We start from the raw sequence: 26,546 nt of genomic DNA, 5'->3' as shown, positions 1-26,546 counted from the left end.
TTGTTTGAAAACAGAGATCTTTTTCTCTGGCTAGGCCTACTGTCCGCAGGTATCCGGTGAAAACAGACCCAAACGGTAACTTAAAATGCATCTTTTCAAAACGATCTCCAGAGTGGAGATTTTTGAAACCGTCTTTTTGCTGTAAAATATCCGGATGCATGTTGACAGGGTCTAAAACTATCAACAAGAACCTACAACCAGGAGTTCTTTAAAAGGTAAAGTCATATTCCCTGAATATCAGCTTCAGTCCACCTGGAAACCAAAAAGATGGTACACTTTCATTGCTTGATGACAAAAAATTATTCAGAATCATCCTCCCAATCTCTCGCTAATTCGGGAGGCACCTCGCAGCTGTAACAAGGCCTATACGGAATTGGTTGGGAAAACAACAAACGAATAAAGTTAACAACGGAAACTAGCCTAAAAACAAAAGAGCTGCAACATATAGGGGTCCACTGAAATTTGAGCCAGTTTTAAAAAGGTGCGAGGTTACTGTAATTTGGCGCATGTATCTTTCAAGCGGATTTTATAGGCGGTTTACAGAGTCCTCCCTTCTGATTTTAGACAGTCCGATTCGTTGTTCAAAGCGATGAAAGCACCTTTACCCCAGGTAGAGCTTGATTATGACAAAAACATTGATGAATCCGAATATAAAGCTAAGAATCCATGCAAAAACCCGAGGCGAGGACGCTCGCCGAAGAGAGAAAAATCCTCAGTCTTTTTTATGTCAATTATTAAACACAAACATTTCTCTAATTTTCCTGAATTTTGAGATAACGATATATATTCAGAAAACGTCCCCAATCTTCTCAAACAGTGGGACAGATGTCTCATTGTAGAGAACTTCTAGAATGGGCACTGTGTACAAAGAAGGTGAATTGAAAGCCACACCACGATCATTTACACAAGCTTGTTAAGTGTTTGTTGTCGCTATTGTTTGGTCTTGAATAACGCAGAGCACTAGAAAAAAAAAAAACGCCAGGCTGCTTGCATTCCCGGCACAGTTAAGACAACTCCTTGGTTACAAACAAAAAGCGTTTATGGAAGATTAAATCTATAAACTTGAAGCAACCTTTAAAGGTAAACTCATACGCTGTTTTCCACTGCTTTATAGATAGTCTTCATCAAGAAAACGGAAAGAAAAGTCGCATCAGAACAAGGACGTTTTCCTACTCACGGTAAGTAAAACAGCCCAATTAAATAGTTTTGGCATATTCGTCCGGCTGATTGTAATGCTGAATAGGACTGTTGTTGACACCGTTTCGAAAACCTTTACTGCAGAAGTCTTGTTCACAGTCAAAGTGAATCGTAAACTGTCACTGATTTTAATACAAGAGCTTCAACTGCGCTATAAGAGTCACTTTTACTCTGCCGTTGACTGACAAAAGCAAAAGCTCAAAGGTCAGCTTAGAAGTAGTTTAGCTTCTGTGTTTTATTTTTGCCCAGAATCCTCTCTTATGTTTGTTTTAAATTACAATAGACCTTTGTCACGGGGGAGCCATTAAAAGCTTTGTTTATGCAAGGCTAGCCTCGAGCATAAACAAAGCTTTTAAAATCTACTGAGACAAAATGACCGCCGCGTAACAAAGGTCTATTTACCTGAAAAAACTATATCGATTATCTAAAGAAAAAGCAGACATGCCCCTACCTTGACTGGTTGCTAGCGCGCATTCCAGTATTTCGTGTTGATCCGGTTTGTCAAGTTTTTCCTGATTGGGAATCTCCACAGTAAACGAACTCACGCGGGAACGCTACGTAAAGAAACAAGGCCAAAATTAAATGCTGGACGAAAGGATAGCTGTGTCTTTCTTCTTTTGGCCACATTGAAAAGCAAAATTTACAGCTGAAGATTCCTTTAAATGTACCATATGCTCATTCTTAACATAATCCTTTAAAGGCGGTACCAAAATTCGCCAAAGGATGTGAATTGGTTAGACAATTACTTGGTCGCCTGGAAAAAAGCACCTGAAAAAGGAGCAGCTGTTTTGTCAGATTATGGAGAAAAAATGGAATACTCAAATCTAAGATATTTTAGACCATTTTCAAAGCGGTCTATGTACAAATTCGTCTTTTGACTTAGTGGGTTCAGAAGAGAGGGGTTTTGAGGACACGGTCAAATTATCTTGTTTGGTAGCCTAGAGATTGCAGATACAGAAGTTAGACCACTTTGAATCAATTCATCTTATTTGTAAAATATTCTGTTTTCTAAAATTTGCTCTTTGTTCACAATGAATTCAAATGTAAAGAATAATTGATATCTAAGAGGGTTTTCAGAAACAGTTTATTGCGTTCTGGGAGTAATTAGTAGTAACCTCTAGCTGTTATTGGTCTGTTATATAACTAAAGTGTCAGGCTATTTCATAATATAAAGCTGTTTGGGTACAAATTGCTATGACCTATTTCAGTTCTGCACTTTAGACGCTGGTTATCGTATGGTTCCTGTTTTTCCTCATTAATTGTCGCTCAACTTAAAAGCGATTCAGTTTATTAGTATCCGAATGAGAGAAAATTATACGCTTTTCATTTCTCCGTAATAAAAAAGCTTCCGAAAATTTAAAATTAATCCTGAACAATGACTCGTTGATCTTGACAGTACAGTTGCGAAAACTCAGATTTTTAATTTCTAAAACTTGAAAATTGCCATTGTTTAAAATGGCCTCGTCGATAAATTAAAAGTAATCAATTTTGACAATAAATACTAGAAGACCACCCAAGCAAACAATTTCTTGGCAAACTAAAATTAGGAGCACCCAAGACGTTTCACTGAGTCGTTTCAGATCAATACACTCCATGGTACGTACCTAAAGGCAGTTTTTTTGTCGACAAAATTTCATTCCTATTGATAAATTTAGGGGCAGTTCCAGTTCATTCCACTTTTAGAAGTTACCCTGACTTTTTCATCTCACATAATCAATCTCACACAAACAAAGCCGCAACACTATAACTCTGAAACAAAGCTAATCTTATCTCAACATCGGTCCTTCTAGCCTAAGAAGCTGCTCTCGAGTGCTTGTTTGTCAAATATTGATTGTGAAGAAAGGCAAAAAGGGCTAACATTTTAGGTTGACGAAGCCGTTATGCTGGAAAAACCATAACTAATCTTGAAGAGTAGCACTAGTTTCACTGCAATGTGAATAGCTTGCGTATAACAGCTGCCTTTCGTCAAGACATTTTCCCTAAATTGTCAAAAACAAGTTTAACATACCATAAGTTCGTCCAGCGTGTATGTCTTTTCGTCTCGTCTTGATTTGAAATTCATCATATGATTTGCTTGCTTTTCATCCAACACCGCTGTTGTGGGAAAGGCTTTCAACTCGTCGTACGAAGACTGAGAAAGAAATCAAACAGAAATACGTTCGGTTATGAAAATCAAAGCCGTTGGGGTATACGCACCCTGACCCTCCTCCAATCAGGAAAATTTTAAAATCTAAAAGCCCTAAAACGCTATTTTCATCATTTTTCGAAAGGTATTTCGTCAGAAAAAATGCGTCGTTCAACAAGGTATTATTATCTCAACTAAAGGGGTTCCAATAATGATGATGATGACGATAATAATAATAATAATGATAATAATAATAATAATAATAATAATAATAATAATAATAATAATAATAATAATAATAATAATAATAATAATAATAATAATAATAACATCAACAACAAAGATTGGACTAAATCTGGACGAGGAGAGTTATACTATCCGCTCTCCAGGGTACCCCTTCTACAAGGGCCGACCTTTTGCTTTGTCACGAGGGTTACATTTAGCAAGACTTCAGTTTCCCGTTGCATTTGTGCTAAACTTATATTCAGTATACGGCTTCGAGCACTAGCGACCCTCTTCATGTAAAAGCAGGTAAACAGTGTTAAAACCAGTGTTCTCCCTAGGATTTTGGGGAGGCCAGGGGGTATTCTGAGTGTGATTTTCAACGGTGTTTGTACAAAGCCTGCCGTAGCCTGAATTAAAATTTATAGACTTGGGGACTTACTTTAAGTTGTAAAAACAGAACTCAATTTGCTTTGACAAGCTTTTACACGTATCTTGGGTTGACAGAGAGCGCGAGCGAGCGCAGGAATTCCTTTAGTAATCCATGTACATAAGCTCCTTGAAGGTCCCTTCTGTTTTTCAAGATGGCTACCGTTCAACGAAACGAATGCTAACCACATTTTATAATCAATAACTTGCGAGAAAACACAGAGAAAATGGATAAATACACCAGACAATGTTTCATCAACTTTATTGAGTAATTTTGTCTTACCTACCTAACTCTAGACGTCAACCTACATGTAAGCTTCCGTTTGGTTAAATCTTTGGTATGAAAGCCAGGCGACAACAATTTTCCAGTGAATTAGGCCAGGCGGTCCGTCTAGCCTTAAATACCTGGGGAGAACACTGAAAATCATTTAACAAACTGACCTTAATGAGCTGATCTTTGTCATAAGTGACCCTTGTCGCACGCTTCATGTACTGCATAATATCCAGTGGGCACGATAACTGCAGCAATGCGGGTTGTTGAACTTTTAGTAAACCCACTGCGATGCGAAAAAGTGCCTGGTTAAAAAGAACACGGGAGGGGTGAGAAAGAAGAAGTGTGTGCCAAACATGGAACAACACAGGTTTTTGAAAAGCACCCTCCGATGCGAAATACATAGAGGTTTCATTAAATGTCCTGTACAAGAAATATATTAAACTAAAATAAAAAACACGGTCGAATGAAATAAAATAAAATAACCTCACTTACCTCCCTTCCCTCAAAGACAAAACAATCCCAAATCCGCAGAGCAGTCTAAAGATACATTTATGTTATTAGAAAGTTATAAGATAGATCAACTCTAGTTTTATCTGCATGGACGAAATCTACCAACCGGTAAAAACTGCATTACTAACCATTTACATAGAAAAACTGGAAATTCTGGGTGGAAAATCAAACGGTTCGTGCCATTTTGTTTGGTAAGCTTCAGAAAACATTCTTCTACTCCTTTTAGTCTCTTTAGCTAATCTCGATATACTTTATAGCAGATCCTTCTTCAAAAAACGTCAAATTTAACAGTTAAATACTTAAGCAAAAGATTTTCAACCAGATGGTTTGCGTAAAAGATTAGCACCCCTTTACTCCGCGCATACCTACGCTATATAAACGGATCCAGGCTACAATAATGTCCGCGTAACAGAGGTATCCTCTGAACAAAAGTGTGACTGCACATATATAGAGTCCGCTTCAATGCGAGAGGTCGTCCGTAAGGACAGCACAGTTCATTTTGATTAGTATTGTAAATGACAAAGTGTCAGGTTTGTGCAAAACATATAAGCATCCTGAACGTTATACTTAAAAATACCAGCACCAGAGACGAACTTTGAAAAACAGTAAGGCTAAGCAGTTTTAAAAACCGCAATTGCAAAACCGTTTAAATCTTCTTCTTTGTTATTAGCCACCGCCTCTTCAAACCTTTCTTCCATGGTTTTTAGCTGTTATTTGTGTCTTGATTAATTAGGTTGCCAGTTTCCATCACAAAAACTGAATTTGACCTGATTTCGCGACAAAGCCTTTGTAATACTTTCACAGGTTTTACTGCAATTCTTACACATCTACCAAGAGATGCGGAGAAAAAGAGAAATTTCTCTTTTCGATCCGCTTTCGTTTTTTGTTAGTGAGTGCAATGAATACTCTGCGAGCAGTGGTTTGCTTTTCAATCGAGCATGCGCGTCACGTCCGCCTACTTCAAAACGTCAAATGACATCACTTCATCTTGTTTCGCCGGAAATATTACGGACTTTAAGATCCAACGACGCGGAAAATGACCAATTTCGCGTTTTTTATGGAGAACGTAAACAAGCAACGACGAAATATTATTTCTCTTGTTTAGGTTCGCCTACATTTGACAAAGTGATTGGGTGAGAATAATCGCGATAAAGACTGGAAGAGGGAAAAGCGCAAATTCACGGCCGTCCATGGCGCTGGACGGCAGCTCTATCAAAGAAGCAAACGATCTTTCGTAGCGGTTTCTCTCCCTTCGTAGCGTGGCGTCCGGCCGGGAGAAACCATTGCTCGCAGGGTATACGATGGAAGACTGCTGGTTTCTGACCAGTCAGAGCTTCCGTCATTTTATACCGATATAAGGATAAAATTTATCCCTTGCATTCCCGAGCAATTTAACTCTAATATAATTTAACGAACACTGTTAATTGAACGTTTCATTTCACCTCTAACCTCAAAGGGCACAGCATCAATAAAGATTGTAACGAACCAGTTGAACGTAACCGTGGTGATGTCCACTGCATAGTACTTGAGGTGTTCGTGCAAAACTGGTAACAATTCCCGAACAAGATCATTCAACACAGACTGGAACGAAACAGTAAGTTATCTTACTTTATGATTCCACAGATAAAAATTTAAAAACATTAAACACTTAATGAATGGTCCTAAAGGGAAGCAGTTAACTTCCTTTACCGTGATTCTCAAAATATTCTGGATTCTTCGGGGACTAGTGTTTAAGGGATTTGATATTTGGGCCAGGGAGAAAAACTTCTACTTGTACAATTTCATTTCACGCTACTCTCTGAGGTTATACATTTTGCAATACCGCCCGCTTAGAGACTTGGCGAGAAGCAGTTTTACTCAGTGTTTGATGTCATGTTACCTCAAAGCAACCAATGCGTGTGCGTGCTGTTGATGAAATATATTATAATTGTTATATAATACAAATTCACAACAGTACAAGTTGTTAGAGTGATTTTACTTGACCCGTGAAACAGATAAATAACAACTTGTGTAAGATAGCTACAAGGTTCTACAAGAAAACAAACGAAGACAATGGAATTTTTACATAAAAGCACATAGTATTCTACTACCTATTTCAAGGGTAAAAAAAGTAAAAAGTAAAAGTAAAATCACTCTAGAACTTTCTGGGGTCTCTTTCCGATCTGAGCTAAAAAACAAAAACAGCATTAGAATTAACATGCCTACTTATGAAGCAAAAACTGAAGTAAATTTTTTTCCGAATTGCCTCTGCCACTGAGTGAAAAAAAAACATTCTTGAGAATTAACCCGAAGAAAATGCGACCTCCTTGAAACGCCAACAGCTGCAGTAATAAGCTTTTTACGACTTGTCAGTATAAGGGAAAAGTACATGAAAACTGCAATAGAGTGATACCAGAAAATAATTCTGTCTTACTTGATCAGCTAAGGCTCCGCTCAAAGAACGATCGAAGTAATCCTTAAGATAAACTTCAGAGACGGCAACCAACGACCTGTAAACCAAACAAAAATTCGCTGTGATTTTGTGAGTTGCTTGAAGAACAAAAGAAGGAGGAATGAATTTCAAGAAGGATTACCAGAATGCATCTTCTTCATCCATAAACAAGAGACACATGGCTACGATAAAATTCATACCCTGAGAAGAAAGACAAAAACGAAAAAAAAATTATTAGATGGCCAAAAAAAGAACTTTGCCTTGCGGGACCAACGTGAGCAATTCCGAGCGGGCACGATGGGCCAAGAGGTTTCCTCGCAGCTTAGGGGCTACAGTTAACGACCAGTGTTAAGGAAGTCATTGGTTCGTTGTCAAAACCAATTATTAATTAAGTCATTTAACTTCTGGAGAATGATTTACAGTTAAACCTGTATTAAGCGGACACCCTCGGGGAATGCTGTAGTGTCCGCTTAATACAGGGTGTCCGCCTAATACAGGTTTCGATAGATAACGTCATATGAGGTGTCAAATGCTATTCAAATGAACAGTGGAAACGTTTAGAATGCTCCCAGAGACTGTGACGATATACGTTTACATTAATTTCTTTATCAAAGTGAACCAATTGATCATAGTACCATAAACAACGATTGCAACTCAAATTTGAAGAAATCAGATGAGTGAAAAAAGCTTTATACAAACAAAACGAAATAGAAAACAATACAGTACCGTGAATCTAATCAAGTAAGTTCGTCAAGTCAAGTTCTTAAATGCAAAAATCGAAAAATTTGTAGGTGGCAATTCGAGGCAATCTTTCACATTTCCGGTGTCTGGCATGTTGGATAGTGGAATTTAACTACAAGTGTCCGTTTAATACAGGTTGGCAACAATAGAAATGACCATTTCAGGTACTTTTTAGGTGTCCGCGTTCGCTTAATAGAGGTGTCCGCTTAATAAAGGTTTCATTTAAAATAAATAAGGGACACAAATTTTGAGACTTCGGCTACTGTCCGCTTAATGGAGGGTGTCCGCTTAATACGCTGTCCCCTTAATACAGGTTTCACTGTATATGGGATCTTTTGACCTCCTGATACGGATTACCTCACAGCCAAGCGAACCTAGTGTACGTTTTAAATTCAGGACGCGAGCATTTTGGGACCCGCAGGATATCACCCCCAGACATAACAACATGCATGTCTGATTCAGGGTACATTAACGTTTTAAAAATATGAATACGTTAATAATATGAAGGAAATAAACAAGATAAGAAACAAAGTTTCGCGGCTCAAGGATATTACCAGCGCTAAAATGTTTCAAGTCATACTTTTTCCGGACCAAAAATTCTGGTAAAGCATTTAAGGAGTTGTTTGCTAACGTTTGACAAAAATAGCGCAATGATGAAACATTTGTTCGGTTACCACGCGAAATAATGGTACTTACTTAAATATATATTGTTTTTGTCAATAATATTACAGGACAGCAATTAATGTCACAATAGGGAAACATAGATAAATAGCCAGGGCTTTATACCTGTAAGTAGTTTATATCAGGTCGATGAACACAAAACGCACGGAGAATTCTTGACAGCTTTCTGACCTGGAAAAGTTAGCATAAAACGTACAAGATCTTAAAGAAGTTTGAAATTGTAAATCAACTAATCTACACAATTGATTTGCTTGCTGTCTATTGATTGTCAGTGAGGTAAGTTCTCTAGTGAGTTGTTTTACTCGAAATGGGGTAGTGTATCGGTCTGTTAATGTGGGTCACCAATGGTTTAGAACACTTCAAGAAAAACAATTATAATCAGTATAATAAGCAAACAAAAACAGAGAATCGAAGATCCGGAGAATGTGTTCCATTTTTCTCTCCTCAACTACGAATGGTTTACGACTTTGCTCGCGTCGATAATCAAGAATGTAACGTAAAGGGTGTGTCAAAAGAAGTAAAAGTGTCAACAACCGACTCAAAGCACTACCAGGGTACCTTTTGAAGATCTTAGATCACTTGAATTCACAAGCTATGAAAATTTGTTTAGATTCATCGGTATATAATTTTTGGGAAATCTTTGAAAACGGAAATTTAAATGAAATAGCCCAATTAATAGGCTGATACTTCAATAGACATTAGTCTTAAAAAGATTGGCTTGCTGCAAGGCAAAATCCTAAAACAGGAGAGCTCTCCAGAATGATCATAAACAATATAAGATACCGTGACTATTATTACCCAAAACAAGGCACCGAAAAAAAAACATATCTCATTGTGTAGGCAATGACAACGTCTTGAGAAATTGATTTGAATTCTGTTTGTTTCTCACTGTTATCATTTAAAAATTAACTAAAATATTTTCAACGACAGTTGACACTATCTTGAGTCCGGCGTTTGATTTCGTCAAAGTTAACTGAAAAAACGTAAATAAACAAAGAAATAAAGAAAACGCTATCTTTAAACACAAATTGAAAGAATATGCGGTGTACGTGTAAATCAGGACTTTCTCTCATAAAGAAGAACTGGGAAAAAATGGGAAAATAGAGGCAAAACATTTACGTAACACTAAACAGAAATTAGCAAAACAATTCAGTTTTGATAAGATAAATTCATACCGGCATCGGAAAATACATTCAAACCATCCTCTGCTAAAATCGACAGAGAGACATGCTAAAACTTTATGTCATGAAAATTTAATAGTTTAGATTACGCTTCACCCATGGAAATCTTCTCTTATCACGTAATTCTCTCAACTCCGTGCTGACGAATAAAGTTCAATTCTGACCTTCAGTGTGCTGGACATCTTATAATTGTCGCTTGAAAGCTCATTTGAGCAATTTGAAAGATTTGCAACAAAAAGCTTTAATTTCAGTCGGATTCAGAATGCTTTTCTTATATAGCGTGGGGGTGTTCAAGAAAATCGCTCGCTAAGCGAGAAGGTACCAACAGTCTCATTGTCAGTTTCACATCCTCATCTTTTAACTTCTTTTAATTATTTTTCTACTAAACTCTTACTAACACGCCTAACTCCTGACTCACTAACAAGCCAAATCTCTTACTAACACGCCTAACTTCTGACTCACTAACAAGCCAAATGGCAGCGGTTTTAGATCCAAACCTGCTTATATTTGGGTCAGCTCACCGCGAGAACAAAAACAAGGTAAAGGCGATGTGGGCAATTTTTTGGTATAACTAAAAGTACTCGGCTGCGTTCGGCAAGAAGCTGTAAACCAATATAAAACTAGAACGCTGGTTTTTTCCGAAAATTGACGTTGGGTGCCCCTGAAATATCTCCGTCAATCAGGGGCACCCAACGTCAATCTTCGGAAAATATCTGTTCGGAAGACGATTTAAGACCTAGAATTTTCGGAACATTTGTTGTAAAATTTCTTGCTTGCCTGCCTCTCCTAGGATTTTCGAACATCTACAAAATGATACAATTGCCCATTTTTAACGGATTTTTACCCTAAAAAGATCACCTAGAATTTTCGGGAGCCTTTTATCTGGCTGAAATTTTCGAAAAGGTAAGTTTTGATCACTATAATTTTGGGATCACTAGACTTTCAGCTTGGAAATCCGAACAGATGAATAATTTTTAGGGGATAAAAATATGCCTATATCTACCTTTTAAATACTAAAATACGTTTAACGATGCTATGTTTAAGTGGTTTTGAACTATATTCTCGTTGGATGCCCCTGGTCAATGTGATTCCACTGACGTATAATGAAATGCTAACGATTCATTAATAGAGAATTAAGTTGAATTTTTTATTACAAGCAATGGTCGAGTATCTTTATCTATAAAAGCGAGTAAAAATCAACGATGAAATCGAACGACGTTTCAGGGTAGTTATCACGCCATTTTCAAATTCAAAATAATTAGAACTAACTATCAGATAAAAAGATAAACGTAAATAAATTTGCGATGTCACGTGCGATTCAGAGCACTCAGCTTGAAAATTTAAATCGTAGAAACTTCTTATTCGTGATTTACCGGCAAATAAAGGCACTTGATGGCTGTAAATTAAACTCGAAATTCTGCAACCGTTTACGCCTCGAACGGTAAATATATAAAATAATGCTTCAGCTCTAAGGAAAGGAGTCCTACGCGCTCGGTCATTGTAACCGTCGCGTTTGCCCTTAACAATTTTCCATTTTTTTAAGCTTAAAAGCAGTAAAAAAATTCCAGCAGACAAATGCCGCGGCTACAAACAAATGCGTCGAATAATCCACCTTAAGACGGCCGAGGAAGGAGGGCATTATCCCCTTTCATGCACCTTATCATTGTTTTAGAACCAGCAGGTCACTAATGCAGTCACCTGCTCCTGTTTCAATAATGGCCTGCTCTTTCGTTTAATAAGAAATAATAATAACCTGTTCAAAACAACGGAAACTTGTTTTTCTTTCTTTTTTGCCTTTCATCATCAACTTCAATTAAATTCAGCCTAATATAAGACATATAATAAAAAATTGGTAAGCAATATTATAAAAACAAAGATAAAATCGCACGAAGTTGGGGAGTCGTCAAGACGCTTGTACAGGTTTAATATAATTAGACAACACGGTCAGCAATAGTTCGCTAAGATTAACATATATAATTATGAAACATCACGTACATAGTTTTGCTCGAATTGAGTAGAGTCAATTATCTCATAAACATCATTTCGTGCACTAAAAAAAATGCACTTATTCATTCCCCAAGAGGGAAAAATTGCCTGCCACTTTGTTTCGGAATAATGCAACGATTTTTACCACAGCACTTGCTAAAACCAAGCGGTTCTTATGCTTTTCCGCGCGCTGGCTCAGTCAATTACAAGCAAACCCCCTCCCCCCATGTTAATTTTTACATCTGAAAGCCGCAAATAACCCACGATACCTATAAAACCCCGCAGTCTGGCTTCAAAAATGTAAACAAATGCCCTCGGAGACAAAGGAATAATTATTCTCCTTATTTGACATCACCTTGTCTTTGCTAACTATGCCTAATATTTTTATTAATAATACCCGAACAGGCTGACCTGAAGTTCTGAGCCTGTATAGGTTTAATATAATTAGACAACACAGTAAGCAATAGTTCGCTAAGATTAACAGATATAATTATGAAACATCACGTACATAGTTTTGCTCGAATTGAGTAGAGTCAATTATCTCATAAACATCATTTCGTGCACTAAAAAAAATGCACTTATTCATTCCCCAAGAGGGAAAAATTGCTTGCCACTTTGTTTCGGAATAATACAACGATTTTTACTACAGCACTTGCTAAAACCCAGCGGTTCTTATGCTTTTCCGCGCGCTGGCTCAGTCAATTACAAGCAAACCCCCTCCCCCCATGTTAATTTTTACATCTGAAAGCCGCAAATAACCCACGATACCTATAAAACCCCGCAGTCTGGCTTCAAAAATGTAAACAAATGCCCTCGGAGACAAAGGAATAATTATTCTCCTTATTTGACATCACCTTGTCTTTGCTAACTATGCCCAATATTTTTATTAATAATACCCGAACAGGCTGACCTGAAGTTCTGAGCTCTTTAGCGATCAAAGTGATCGTTGTGTCTAGTCTGCAGTTCCACCAAAAGGCTGGTCTCCATAGTGACCGCTACGAGCGCTACGACCGCGTTCGAAATCGTTTCTAACGCTGGAATTTTTTCAGAAATCAAAGCGATCATATGGAAAACAGCCTTGACATTAAAACCTACCCCATCTGATTCCGGAGACCGAAACCTTTCATTATTCGGCATGGTGCGAAGTAGATCACACTTGATCTGGTTATCCGTCACATTGAGAGGATTTTCAGCAAGACTCTTATAGAAGCAACAGAAAAAGTCTTTTAGTAATACATGTCTATGAATATAGGTTAAAAGGGCTTTACAAGTATCTATAAATATAGGTCAGATTCGTGACCTCGTAGCCCGCTAACGCAGACTTATTTCCGGTCGTCGCTTCTCTCCACCCGAACCTCACAGTAAATTAGTAACTTTTGCAAATGCACCCAATTACACCAAAAAGCCTTGAGGTCCGACGTTTCTCTACTGTGCCAGGACACCCAGTTTAGTGTTATTGGAATTTGATGGCTGAAGGCTGCAGTTCTTTGGACTTGAACTCAAAAGAGCCATTCACACGAGGAAAATTAAGGCAGGTCTAACGTAAGACGCATCCTAAAAAAGACGCAAACTGTCGAGTATAAAAGGTATATTTCGTCTAAAGTAAGACGCCACTTAGTTAAGACGCTTCTTTATCTATGAACAGGTGTTACGGGCTGTTTTTAGATAAGACGCGTAAAGTAAAGTTAAGTTGTGCATCTGTCCTCTTTCAGCATAAAAAGTGACATCATAGGCGATGGAAGGGTCGCATCGATTGACAAAAAAAAACATCATACCTTGCGCCTCTCCACTTGAATAAGTAGTTTTTCGTAATAACCTCTACCCTGAAATAACGCAGAGAATTGAATTCAAATAAATGCCTACTCTTCACACCCAAACCATGTTGAAACCGACCTAATACAGCGCATGATGGTGAATAAAAGATAGTAAAAAAATGAACAATTATTCACGTTAAAAATTTCTCCTCTTCTTGTTGGCTTATAAATGCTCTGGCTCATTTATTTTATAACAAGCTTGCGTTGACCAAACTGCAAAACGTTAACTGTTAATTTACGATTGACGTCAACTTTAATGTTATCGACTGAAAAGGAGACGCACAGACGTCAAGCTAAAAAGCGGCGCGCGGAGGAGAGTGATCCACACATGCCAATTTGTATTTAATAATTCTTCATATCATACTAAGCCACCATCCAATAAGTGCTTAATATTAACCATGCACCAGAAATTGCAATTGTTGGATAATACAGAAAAATCACAGTAACCACATCATCAAGATTTTCATTGATATAATTCCATATCTAAGTTTAACATACGTAAGACTGATGCTAAGCGCAAATGGGACCATTGGACATCAATTAATTTTGCTAGTAATGATTGGAATGATTTGAATCATGATACACCAGAAGCTGGGGATATTGCAGCCTTTAAGAAGCTTATAAAGGGGAGGGGGGCTACAACCCCGGACAAAACGGTTGAGACAATTCCATCTATTTTCTAACTTTTGCGCCCTACTCCCGTCTCCCTTAAACACAAAAAGTAGACCCCTCCCCACCCCCTATTCAAAGTTGTCTTTGTCTAAAAACCAACGTGTATAATTGCCATGCTATCCTAAACAACTTTGGATAAGGGGAGGGGGGAATTCAGGCATTCATTTGGCGGAGGTTTCAGGTTTTGCCGCGATGACGGAAAAAATAGGCATTTTCGCGATTTGTCTCAACAGGTTTTGTTCGGTGTTGTAACTTATAGTAATTTATATTTAGTGGTTTTAGCATCACTCTGGCCTGTTAATAATATATTCTCAAATTGCACTGTGGGATTGAAGGAGGATATTTAGTTTTTAGTACTTTATAGTTCTTTATTTACTTTTTTTAAATTCATATTTATTTATTTATTTCGTTTTATCAAGAACCTAAAACACGTAAGTGAAGTAGGCTTTCTAAATAAAGTTTGATTTACTATTTATTATAATAAACTCTCTTGTTACCTTTTCCCTTCTGAAATGCTCCACCCTTTGCATCATGGCACTGAAATAAGAAGCATTATCCGGGTCAGCTACGCTTTGGCATTATGGTATTACACAAGGCCAATTCTATCCTAGCTAGTGTCTGCGCCAAAAAAGCATGCACAAGTTATACACTCAAAACTAATACTTTGCAAGAGAAGTAAGCGAACTATGAAGTTATGAACATAAACGTCACGGAAGAATGAATATATGAAGATCATATGCTAACACTGTGGGATGCAGAATTAAATGTGGAGGAGATCATTGTAGCTATAGACGCAAGTGTTGCAGTTGCGAAAAGGAAGCCTGAAAAAAAATTCAGGTGCTGATCATTCACTCGGTAACTGACTAAATGAACAGCTCCCAGTTGTCTTGTTAGCTCCATTGGTAAAGTACTGAACCCTATCGCAGAGGTCAAAGGTTCGAATCACGAACAAGCCTGGATTTTTACAGGCGTTGTTTTCCCAACTGCAAAAGTTGTCCATATAATTGATGAATGTTATGAACACGGGATTTGATGTAGATGTGGAAAATCGAAAACACTCGTATTTCAGTTTCTTCCCGCTTCCCGATCATCACCTTTTCCACACTTCTCTTCTGCAGGGTCTTGGTATTCCCTCCCTCAAAAGCGCTTTCATCTCTTGCTGTCCGGAAATAAATTAATAAAATCAAAAAATAATCAAAAGTTAGTCGATTACCTTCAGCTCTCATATTCGTAGATGAATGTGGATCAACAACATCATAAAAGAACATCTCAGTCAAACGATCTTTTTAAGTCAAAAATACTATTTTTCCATATTTTTTTAATTTTCCGTTGACTCGTTTGCGAGACTCTTGCAGTATCCGTACTCCAATTTCGCGCCAGCATCGACCGACAAGAAAGTGACCACAAAAACAATAACAATGATAATTCTCTATTTTCGAATGCCCTATAATACACTCTGTTTGCCCATCAAATTTTGCATAAACCATTGTTTTCAAATGTTCCTGGGACGACTGCATATCTCCATGAGTATTTGAAAACAATAACTTACGCAAAATTTCGGCGAGGAAGGGGCAAACAGTCAATATGGGGGATTTGAAAATCAATGACAATGATCAAGAGATCATGATAGGACTATTATAATAATACAATTTCTAAAAAAGATTCCTTCTTGATACAACAGGTATAAAGTTTACTTCTATACAGACACCAGCTTTCTTTTGTACCTAGATCACAGAATTCTTCAGGGGCGGTTTACATAGAGGCGGGTAACCCCAGGTAGGTGAGGTGTCTCGCTTAGGTGGGGTAACCCGCCTGTCCGTATGATCTCTCATTTTAATTTGATCACGTTTACATGATAGGTGTGATGACCACATAAACGATTATATGGACAGGCGGGTTACCCCACCTAAGCGGGTAACCTCACCAACCTGGGGTCCCCAACCTCTATGTAAACAGGCCGTTAGAGGTAGGAGTCAAACGACTGACGTTAAATAATAGAAATCAATGTCGCGGAAATAAAGGATTCACTAAATTAATAACGCGGAAACTAATATTCATATAAAACGTTTTCCATCGAACTGCCAGTTTCTTTAAGGAAGGCTGCCGACATCAATACCTTTAAAAGTCATCTAACAAAACTAAAACACATCTCTTTAAAGAAGCGTACCTTTAAAAGTGGTTTTACCTTATTTCATGTAAATATATATTCAATTGAAATTTTAGAATTTTCGCGATGATATGTTTTTAGCTATTCTTATAGAATTGATTGAAAATTAATTCTGTTCATTTAGTAGCATGATTTGCATAGCGTTATGGGCTGTTAGCGAAGTAACGCTCCATAGATAATCTTACTATCATTTATTCAATTAACGCCAACTTTAAAAATTAAGCCAACCAACCACCCAAGTGGGATGAAACTAGAAACAAATATTAGGTGCAACAAAGAAATGCTCGGAAAAAATCCGCGCCGCAAGCGGAAATCGAACCCACGACCTTCAAACTTTGATGATTTTTTCATGTTCATTTTGTGAAGGGTTAAGCTCTTAATATGCTTTATTTCATTTGCATTAACTGATGCACAGGCGTATTCAATAAACGTCACTTGCCTCTTTGAAGAATACGTTTTTCGAGTCCTGTTGCTTGGCTTTGATGTACTCCGACCAGAGACGAGCATGACCATCTCTGTTCTAAAAACAAACCAAAAAAAAGTACACGGGTAAGGGTGTCTTGGCTTTTCTTTCTATAATATCATTTTTTATTTTTTTTTGTTACTTTCTTTCAAGCGGGTCCTTACAGAGAAAAACCATCAAACACCATCACGACCTTTTAACGACGTCTTTTAAATTTTTAACGCGGGATTAAACTCAACATATTCATAGAAACCTTCGAATTCGGTTCAAGTCGATTATCCATCTTTAAAATAAGAATACAACGTGAAAAGTAGGTTATATTAGTACTGTTCTCTCACGATCTTAGGTTGGCCTTATAATCAACTACTCCTGGATAGAAAGAGTGTTACCTGGAAAAAACTTGAATAATGCTGCTTCAACTCGCGGCAAAGAGAATGAAACAGCTCGCTTTCACTTTCTCTGGATCCAATGATAAAGCCATAGCTGTCCTTGAAACTAAAGGAGGCTGAGCTGCAAAAAAAAAAAAAAAGAAAAAATTATTCAAAAAAATAAATTATTAACGCTACGCATTAATAACCTGCGATCAAGGCTTTTTTGAGATCTACTGTTGGGTTCCATGTGAAATTTCTGCAATTTGATTGGCTTAGAGCAGTGGTATTTCAGCTTAATTTGAAATACCTACATGTGAAAATTACAAACCTTTTGCGGGTAGTAGTATAAACAAATAATAGCATGATTTGTACGTGACATTTGGCATAAATACCACGAGTGATATTTCAAAATTGTCTCAAATTTTTCACTCGCCTATTGGCTCGTGAAATTACATATAACAATTTTGAAATATCACTCGTGGTATTTATGCCAAATATCACTACAAATCATGCTATTACCTATCCAAATTATAATGCTATAATAAAATAAAGACAGAGCTTTACGTCTAGTTTTATAGTCTTCTCCTACTAAGGCCAATTACTCACGTTGCAATCGAAATGTTCTTTGAGCTGAGACGCCAAATAGTTTGGACGTTAATGCACTCGTTGCCTACTGATGCAAAATATCTACTTGAAATTAAATTAGCCTTCCCCGGCTGAAGGAAAGGAAAGTATACAACAGAAACCCACATCACTTTTATCATCCTATCAGACCACTCCTCCCTTACAGATAATTCCATCAAGGACATAGAAATCATTCCATTAGAACTAGTTAATTCAGACAGGGACGGTATCCGTAAGGTCCGCGAAGGATTTTTAATATCTAAAGGCAAAACACTTGAACCCTATGGGATGAACAGACGAGATGAAATTTAATCTATTGACATATATTTCTATGTAACCTCTTTATACAATTTTTTGTCTATTGTATTCCTCTACTAATCACATTTTATTATCTTTATTTTTGTATTATTTTATATGCTGTAACCGTTTATTCTATTCTCACTTAGCTTTTCCAGCCCCTGGTGAAAACTAGTTTTGTCTAGTCGAAATATTGGGCAAATCAATTTGTAAACCTTAGCAGTCCGATCAGCCTTGCCTTCAATTTTAAGTGTTATTTTATATTGCTGATCCTCATCTACGACAAGATCCGGCTTTCCCTCGCCGCTGTTTGTCCAAGTGTTCCTTGCAAGAATTTTTCATTAAGAATGACATGCTGTCTCGCTAACGCTCACCAGCAGTTAATCAAGTGTCTCCCACAACAACAATGACTACCATGAAAAAAATTCGTACAACAAAACTTTATCAATGACCATTCTTTCAAAAGGTTCAATTTACCGGCTAAAAGGGATCCCTGACGACGAATCAAACATCATTCGATTTTTGAACATGTCACGTTAAAAATCTATAAAAATTAATACACAGTACCAGAGCCATCAATGCAGGAAAAAAAAAGAAAGAAAGAAACTTTAGCTAGCTGAGTTTCTTTTGCAGCTTTTGCTCGACAAATATATTGAACAAGCTCAGATAGACTTAATTTCGTTCGTGTACTATTATAACAAGCGTTCATTAACACGCATACGTGAAAAATGGTTATGTAATGATCTCAGAATCACCAGTTGTACTGCTGCGGTACGGTAAATATTAAAGTATTATTTCTAGATAAAAACTTGCTCGAATTCACATCCTGATGGCAGACTAACGATGGCTTCTTACTGTCAATTTTGCTCATTACATTACTTGAAAAAAATGTTTAATAACTATTTTGAGCTTTTTTTCACCCGTAATTATATAGCAAACGGATGTTGGGAAATATTTACCAGGACAAAGGTGTCAATAAATGGCAGGTGAGAATATTCAACGATATCATTTCCGAATAACTTATCTTGCATAAAAGCCAATAGTGTCAATGTGCCAATTGGCGTAAGAACGTTCATTAGAATAAGTCTGCCCAAGCCTTTATGGCAAAGCGATTACTGGCAATTTCTTTGCTCTTACATGTAAAACGAAACTGGCACGATTGATCGATTAGTTTGTAAACATCATTTTTTACCCAGCCTTTTTTCAACACATTGCGAATGAAAGTCAACAAGCTGGCACCTTTGAGCAGACTGAACAAAACGAAAACTTTTCAAGTTTACTCGCGCGCAATCGCGTGAGACCAACACTTTAAAACACTGGACTTTGGTGGGGAAAAAGACAGATTTTAAACTTCTGTAAAAAATGGTAAATTAAGCCAAGTTTATGACAAAACCTTTCTTGCCATTTCCGAAATTAGCAAGAAACCAATAAACTCAGTCGATTTTTGTTTGCTTAGACCATTTGTTTAAAAGGAAAATTCCTTACTTAGTACGTCGTGAAATTCGCTACTATTTCTTTCTGCTGTAAACAAAGATACTTGATGATAGGTGACTCTTTTTACCAAGTAAACAGCGGACCTTGTATCCAAGGGTAATTGCACGTTCGTGGCATTAAGGTGGGTTATTTATGCGACAGTGAAATCATCAATATCACGATCTATTCTATAAGTCTTAGGCAGGTGGCTGAAAGCTATTGAAAAATCAATTACACAGAAAAAACTCTGACTCAAGAGAGGTAACAAGATTTCGGTGAGTTACGGATTCACAAAGAGAACTTACAATAGGAAATTCTACTTTCAGCGTTCCACACAAAGTCAAGCAGGTAAGAGTGAATAAAGTAGAAATTGGGTTGTGTTTTACTCTGACTGTGAAGATGAACGAAATTACCGCCAATACGCTTGCCTCCTATTGGTCTTAGAGACAGAGACAGCACTACCAACAATATGAAAGAAACAAACTCCTCAATTTAGTTTGCATTTTATTTTTTCAAAGCAAGCTTTTAAACTGATAAACCAGCCATTTCGGTGCCATAAATGAAGTAGAGCTTACTGCGTTGCATTTAAATATTCAAAGAGATTCGGTTCGAATTTTTTAAAGGTTAAAGGTAACATCAGCACATAGAACTACTCTTACGTTCTGCACAAGAACAACACACTTTAGGTTTTTTTTTTACAATAGACTAGCATCAATGCCACCCTCTACAGTGTAATCAGGGACAGCACCACAGGAAAAAGCTGGTCAATAGCTTTCATTTAATGATTTATTCACAGATTCAAAAGGTAGTTTCATCTCATACAGCTAGAGCATTTCAGGGTTTATTCGACGGGAGAAAAACTATGAACTACATTACTTTGACGAATGAGACAGGGAGTGAATGAATTTTGGATTGTGAGGGGAAAAGACCAAGTTGTGTTCAGTTCACCTGATAATATAAAACGGTCGCTTGTTTTAAAGGCCGGAGAGGTTTAAGGTAAGAACATTGAGAATTTTGTCTTAGCGAATAAAATGCAACTTTGCGAATTCGCGTTTTCAAGACAAGGGCTCTAACAAAAAAACATCAGTAATCTCCATATTAATAATACCGTAAAAAGACGACAAAAACAACGCGTCATAGTGAGAAGGTTTAAACCACGACTGACGGTTATTCATGCACACGTATGCTCTGGCAGGCGTTTTACAAGAGCAAATTAAAAATATATGTGTTTTACTTATCGAATAATAAAATGCTGCCTAAGATAACACAGAAGTCGGTAAGGTCGTTAACAGAAATTACCCTTTTGTTTATTTGACAAGGAAATTTAATACAGGATAAAAACACGCAAACTTCGACAGCTGGTCCAAAATCGGTACTGCAGTTCCAAAATGTTTGTTCCACTTTTCCAACTTAAATCACTTTAATCTAAAAGCGGGCTATTTCAAAACGAACGACGAACGAAAAGATATAATCATCTACGCAAAACCAAAACAACGGTAGCAAGAGTCAGCTGAAAAACAGAATCACACGAAAAAAACACTACTCAAACGTTTCAAAAGCGCTTCTATCGGAATGGACACACTTCGCGGTCCTTTCCAACACTCCACAGTCACAGTAAGAAGCCACACCGAATCGTTTCAATAACTTAATCTAAGGAGCTGTGTAACGGAATTTATCAAACTTCACACAGTGGCTACTGCCACCAAATTTAGTGAAACATAAAAATAACGACTCAAAACATTTTAAAAAGGTATAAATACCACAAAATATAAAGGTAGGCACAAGCTTGAAGAAAATTGAACGGACTGGAACTGAACGAACTGAACTTTTTTGTTCCAACACTTTATCTAAGTTCATTTTTGTTGCTAGTAACGCTTGATATAAAGCTCCGCTTGGGAGACATTTGTTTCACATGAAGCCATGAGTTTGCTACTTGCAAGAAGTTTCATCACTAATGATGAAGGCAATATTAAAGACATGAACTAATAAGCAGACGTGACACAGCAGCCCGCCCCTTTTAAGCTTCGCCGCCCCGAAAGTCTTAAGAGTTGTAGTGAACTTGTTCATTGACTGAGAAGAGTGCGACTTCGGCGTAAGAAAAACCTGGGCAAAACTAACTCTGCAACTCGCTTGGCTACCGGGAAAGGAACTCGTCACTATCCCAAGGCACTAGGATGTGCTACAACTGGAAACAGGACAGTACTCAAACTCGGACTTCAACAGTTTAATCTTCAGCTCGTGAGCGTAAATCATACAGTCAAGTAAATCCGCAATGTAAATCGAAAAACAGGAATAACAGTGCTCTATTTATACTAACCGATCAACTTATTACAACACAACAAAACAAATGGAAAGAAGGCTGAATAAAATCAGCTGCACACCGAAAAGAAATATGGATAAATTAATTTTAAAATCCATATGTTAAACTAAATAACTCAAAATTAAATGTCAGTCAAGCAAGTGAATTTAGTACAATGAAGCTTTCCGGGGTGTCTTGTTTGAATTTGATAAATTTTGTAACGCCGCTCCTTTAAGGTTTCTTATGTTGACGCTCATAATAATACTCAACAGTTATTCCTCGGGCCCGAATGGCCTCTGAGTCAATAGCCCATGAGGCCGAAGGCCGAATGGGCTATTGACTCAGTGGCTATGAGGGCGAGAGGAATAATTGTTTTGGTAAAATCCAACTAGTTGGTCAAAAATATCGAGACAAAACAACTTTAGCTAGTCAAAGCTAGACTTTAATCCTTTTTTGCCGCCAAAAAGCCGACGCTTTTCGCTACTAGTGGGCTATAACATATAGCCTAGTAGTAGCTCAACCAATCAGAATGCAGCATTGATAATAGACCACCAGTTGGATTTTACTAAAAGTGAATATCTGTCGGATTAAAAATACGACGGCATTTATTAAAGCTAAATTGTGCACCTTCTTTACTATAACAAATATTCTGTGGCATACATGTACAATTTTTATCACCTAATTAAGAAGCGTATTAAAGAGATCCTAATGCTTTTATCTTTATTCTACTTTAGCCACGTTCTTATTACGCAAACTTAAAAAGTTTTTTTTTAATCTCAATTTTCATGCTACGTTACCTAACATGACACCCTCTAAAAATACGACATGCTAAGTGCCAGAAGTGCCTTGGAGAGTTGTAGCCCTGTGAATTTCACTAAATTACAAATTTCACGCAGTGTTCCGCTGCTGGTCGGGCTCCTTAACACCAATCAGCTCAGAAAAAGCATTCACAGACAACCGACCTTCCTAGTTAGAAATCTGTTCATGATTAGAAGCTTTTGTTTAAAACTTCATGACGTCTTGGTCCAAATTGAAAACCTATTAACGACATCTTAATGCTGTCATCTTTATTCCACTTTAGCCACAAAAACCCCGGCTGGTTGGGTTCTTTAACACCAAACAGCTCAATAAAGGATTCACAGACAACCGACCTTCCTAATAGCAATCTGTTTATGATTAGCAGCTACTGTTAGTTCGTGATGTCTTTGCTATGAATTTGCCCCCTATCGTTAACTTTGATTCACGTTTACTCTCGGGCATTTTTTCTCTTAAGATATAAACCACAAGATGTATCCTCTCTGAGTATTGTTTTGACAATGGTAATGTTTTTTGTTGTTGTTGTTGTTAGTTTTCAGGAATCTCAAGAAAAATATCGCTGTAATCAACCTGGTTTAACAGAATTATGACAGAAGTGAAACGAACTTACGTTCACCTCACGACAGTGTTTTTAATTCTTATTTTCTGCCGATGGGCAAGACTGGCTGAAAGCAATGATGTTTCTTCTTCGACAGAAAAACAGGAAAGAAGAATCGGCAACGTGAAATTAACTTACTCTAAACCTGAGGCATCAATTACAGAGCTTGAGAAAGAACTGTTTCCTCTTAGCAAAATTAGCCGAAATGAATTAGCCCAGGAAACTTCACAACCTGTAATGAGAGCGAAGGTCGCAAAGAAGAAAGTTATCTTAAGTGGCGAACAAATGAATACAAGTGTAGATATCGAGTGTGCAGGCACTAAGCAAGTTAGTGTCAACGATAAAGCTGTGTTGCACAATATGAAAAGCCATGAAAATACTGATTATCATTTCAAAGAAAAACGCCTCGATAGGCAGAAAAGAGATTCGCAGTCCACTAGATCATCATCGGCAACTCCCGAAGGATCAACCGAGGGAAAACCCGAGGGATCACCCGAGGGTTCATCCGCTGAACCCCAAACAGAACCAACGGCAGCACCCGAACGGTCTTGGCCAGAACCAGAACCCGACTGGGATGAAGCATACACCAGGTGGCAAGACGCCTGGCCAATACATACCTACGGCTTTGCTGTGGTTTTTACAGTGATTACAATGATTCCTCCATTCGAGTTACTCAGAATACACCTTGATAAGGCCAGGATTTCACCCTTGAAATCAACAGTGCTTGTCATTATTTTCACTTTCAGTCTAACTCGGGCCATTACGCTGTTTGTAGACCCGTATGGCTCCGCCAACCGCTTCCCTCTCGTCGTTACTCAACTGTTATTTTCTCTGGGGCATCCGTGTATTATTTCTGCTCTCAGCCTCCTTCTTCTTGTTTTGATCGACACGACGAAAATGAATATTGCCCCACCTCGATTCCAGCGAGTCCAGTTCATTATCCCCGTGGTAATATTCCACGTAATCTTAGTAATTGTCACAGACTTTGTGGTGGTTTACTTCCTTGAAGCCAAAGTTCTTCTGCTTATGTGTCAAATTTATTTTCTTCTGCTTGGCAGCCTACTGGCGATTGGCTACATGAGTGTGGGATGGAAGATTCACAAGAATATCAGAGCCAATGTAAACACCAAAATCACAGGTGACAACAGCATGCGGCGCCTGCTGTATCTGATAATAGCGTGTGCGGTTGCATCCGCTTTGATCAGCATTCTGACAATTTACGCTGCAGCAGGGGTTTTTGGGGTTTATTCCGATGTAGAGCATGTAGAGGCCTGGCCATGGTGGATATTCCAGACATTAAATAGACTTCTAGAAACCACCATTTGCATCGTGGTATTACTAATGAACACAAAGACCACTAAGAGGAAGATTCTGCCTTCATTTGTCACCGTAAGTGTGTTTAACTCGCGGAGAAAGACAAACGACAACAAAATAGCTCCAGCTAAGATCTATGACTGCCAATCAATACAATCCGTCGAATAATCTATCTTGAAGTTATATTCGCACGTAAAAACATATAAATACTAGAGCGCAGAGAAGGAGGAGGATTTTACGGCGGATGGAACAAATTTGTTTCAGAACAACGACAAGGAAACCAAGCACTAAATCAGTCCTGTGTAAAAACTACCGCTAACGTTGCATGAATATTTATCAATTACTTATAACGCACAAATTGGCATAGGATATGATCAAACATTTACAGCATTCCAGTTATTGTAACCATTACCATCATCATCATCATCATCACCATCATGAAAGAATTATCATCACGTCGAGGCTTTCCCACTGGCGTCCACAATCAACTTCTTTAAGTGACGTATCCGACGTCACGTGACAGATCCGAATTGGGTGGACCGGGATAAACTAGGAACTAGCTAAACGCAGACACAGATTGGCTGTATTAATTATGCATCTTATGTGAACTTGTGCGAGCATAAGCTCTTTGCACCCACATCAACTGATTCAATACTAGACGAACTTTAGAAAAAATCAAAGAACACAATGTCTTAGGTTACTGTATGTTGCTATAAAACTTTAAGAAATGCGACGACATATTCTATAAAGCGAAAAACAAATGAAGGAACTTACACAACGAAATTGAAAGGAAGCTTCATGTCGGAGCAAGTTTCACTTTTTTAAAGCTAGTGCCATAGTCCTATTTGATTCATACTTTTCTCACAAACCTGAACTTGAGCCTTAGGCAACGCGGTGAAGAGAGGGATAGGGAATGGACCAGTCCACCATAAATACACTCTTATTTGAAGTTTCCTACAAGCAATACAAGAAAGCCCCACCCTCCCCCTGCCGTGTTTTGCTAGAAATTTATGGTTTTAACATCTCTTCAGGATGCAATTTCACACAATCTTAATACAAAGACACTAAACTTACCCGTCGAAATCCGGTAGACTGGGATTGTAAAGTCGAGCTTCACTTAACAGCTTGTAAATTCGGTCTTTATACTGCAAAAAAAGTAAATACTGAGTAAATAAAAAAAGAACACTGTTAAAAACAAAGTTATTGGTTTTCTTTACTACTGAGCCTACAGTCCTCTAATCTGTCAATAGTGAACTTACGTAACAGGACGGGAAAGTCGACGGCAAACCTTGTGTGGCAAGCGTGACAATAATTGTGTTCGAAAAAACCTTCCCCCAAACTTTACATTCCTTTAAACAGATCTTATTGTAGAAGAAAAAAAACATCAATGTTAAGTGAATTCCCGAAAAAACAGGCAAGTAATTGTCCCGTCACGTTTGTCACACTCAAGCGTTTTGCTGTCCTCTTCTTTCTGCCGTTCTGTTGCGAAAACTCACTGATAAGCAGCCGCTGTTTAGGGAAATTAGTGTGCACTCCTCTCTTCTCGCCTAAAAGGGGAAGAACTTTCGGATTCGAGACAGCCCACAGTAAAGTGCAGGCGGATAGGGAAGGGAGCGGGGACTTGAACGGAGACGACGGGGACGGGGGGAAGAGCCATATGCCCACCTTCTCACCCTATTGATTACACTTTTTACTCTTCCCAATCATCCTTTGGGAGCGCTTGAATAATATGGCTTTTGCACGCTAGATAGAAAAGAGCGAAGGAAATAGAACGTTCACAGCTTACTATGCATCCGCTCTTTGCAAAGTCACACGCCCATCCTGTGATAGAGAGGAGGGATAAACTAGATTCGTAGCCCCC

At 37.9% G+C, this 26,546-nt stretch overlaps 2 protein-coding genes across 2 annotated transcripts in view; one reads left to right on the top strand and one right to left on the bottom strand.

The window, feature by feature from the left end:
• The window catches only part of LOC140938341 (uncharacterized), a 57,749-nt gene that overhangs the window by 18,980 nt on the left and 12,223 nt on the right, over positions 1-26,546 (bottom strand). Inside the window, exons 12-26 of the mRNA XM_073387829.1 lie at positions 25,760-25,830; positions 17,283-17,403; positions 16,870-16,950; positions 15,358-15,422; positions 14,761-14,800; positions 13,553-13,600; positions 12,873-12,977; positions 8,716-8,781; positions 7,331-7,389; positions 7,171-7,246; positions 6,207-6,338; positions 4,740-4,784; positions 4,415-4,549; positions 3,206-3,328; positions 1,649-1,751 (exon numbers count right to left, since the gene is read on the bottom strand). Coding sequence (XP_073243930.1) covers positions 1,649-1,751; positions 3,206-3,328; positions 4,415-4,549; positions 4,740-4,784; positions 6,207-6,338; positions 7,171-7,246; positions 7,331-7,389; positions 8,716-8,781; positions 12,873-12,977; positions 13,553-13,600; positions 14,761-14,800; positions 15,358-15,422; positions 16,870-16,950; positions 17,283-17,403; positions 25,760-25,830 — 1,270 coding nt within the window. The remainder of the gene's footprint in view (positions 1-1,648; positions 1,752-3,205; positions 3,329-4,414; positions 4,550-4,739; positions 4,785-6,206; positions 6,339-7,170; positions 7,247-7,330; positions 7,390-8,715; positions 8,782-12,872; positions 12,978-13,552; positions 13,601-14,760; positions 14,801-15,357; positions 15,423-16,869; positions 16,951-17,282; positions 17,404-25,759; positions 25,831-26,546) is intronic.
• On the top strand, positions 6,228-25,868 carry LOC140937184 (uncharacterized). Its single transcript, XM_073386717.1, has 2 exons — positions 6,228-6,351; positions 23,306-25,868. The coding sequence occupies exon 2, from the start codon at positions 23,360-23,362 to the stop codon at positions 24,851-24,853; it is 1,494 nt and encodes a 497-aa protein (XP_073242818.1). The 5' UTR covers positions 6,228-6,351; positions 23,306-23,359; the 3' UTR covers positions 24,854-25,868.

This window comes from Porites lutea, chromosome 5 (genome assembly GCF_958299795.1).
Source record: "Porites lutea chromosome 5, jaPorLute2.1, whole genome shotgun sequence".
In the NCBI taxonomy this organism is placed as follows: domain Eukaryota; kingdom Metazoa; phylum Cnidaria; class Anthozoa; order Scleractinia; family Poritidae; genus Porites; species Porites lutea.
Note: the sequence above shows the minus strand (reverse complement) of the source record. Positions and strands in the feature narration are given on the sequence as shown.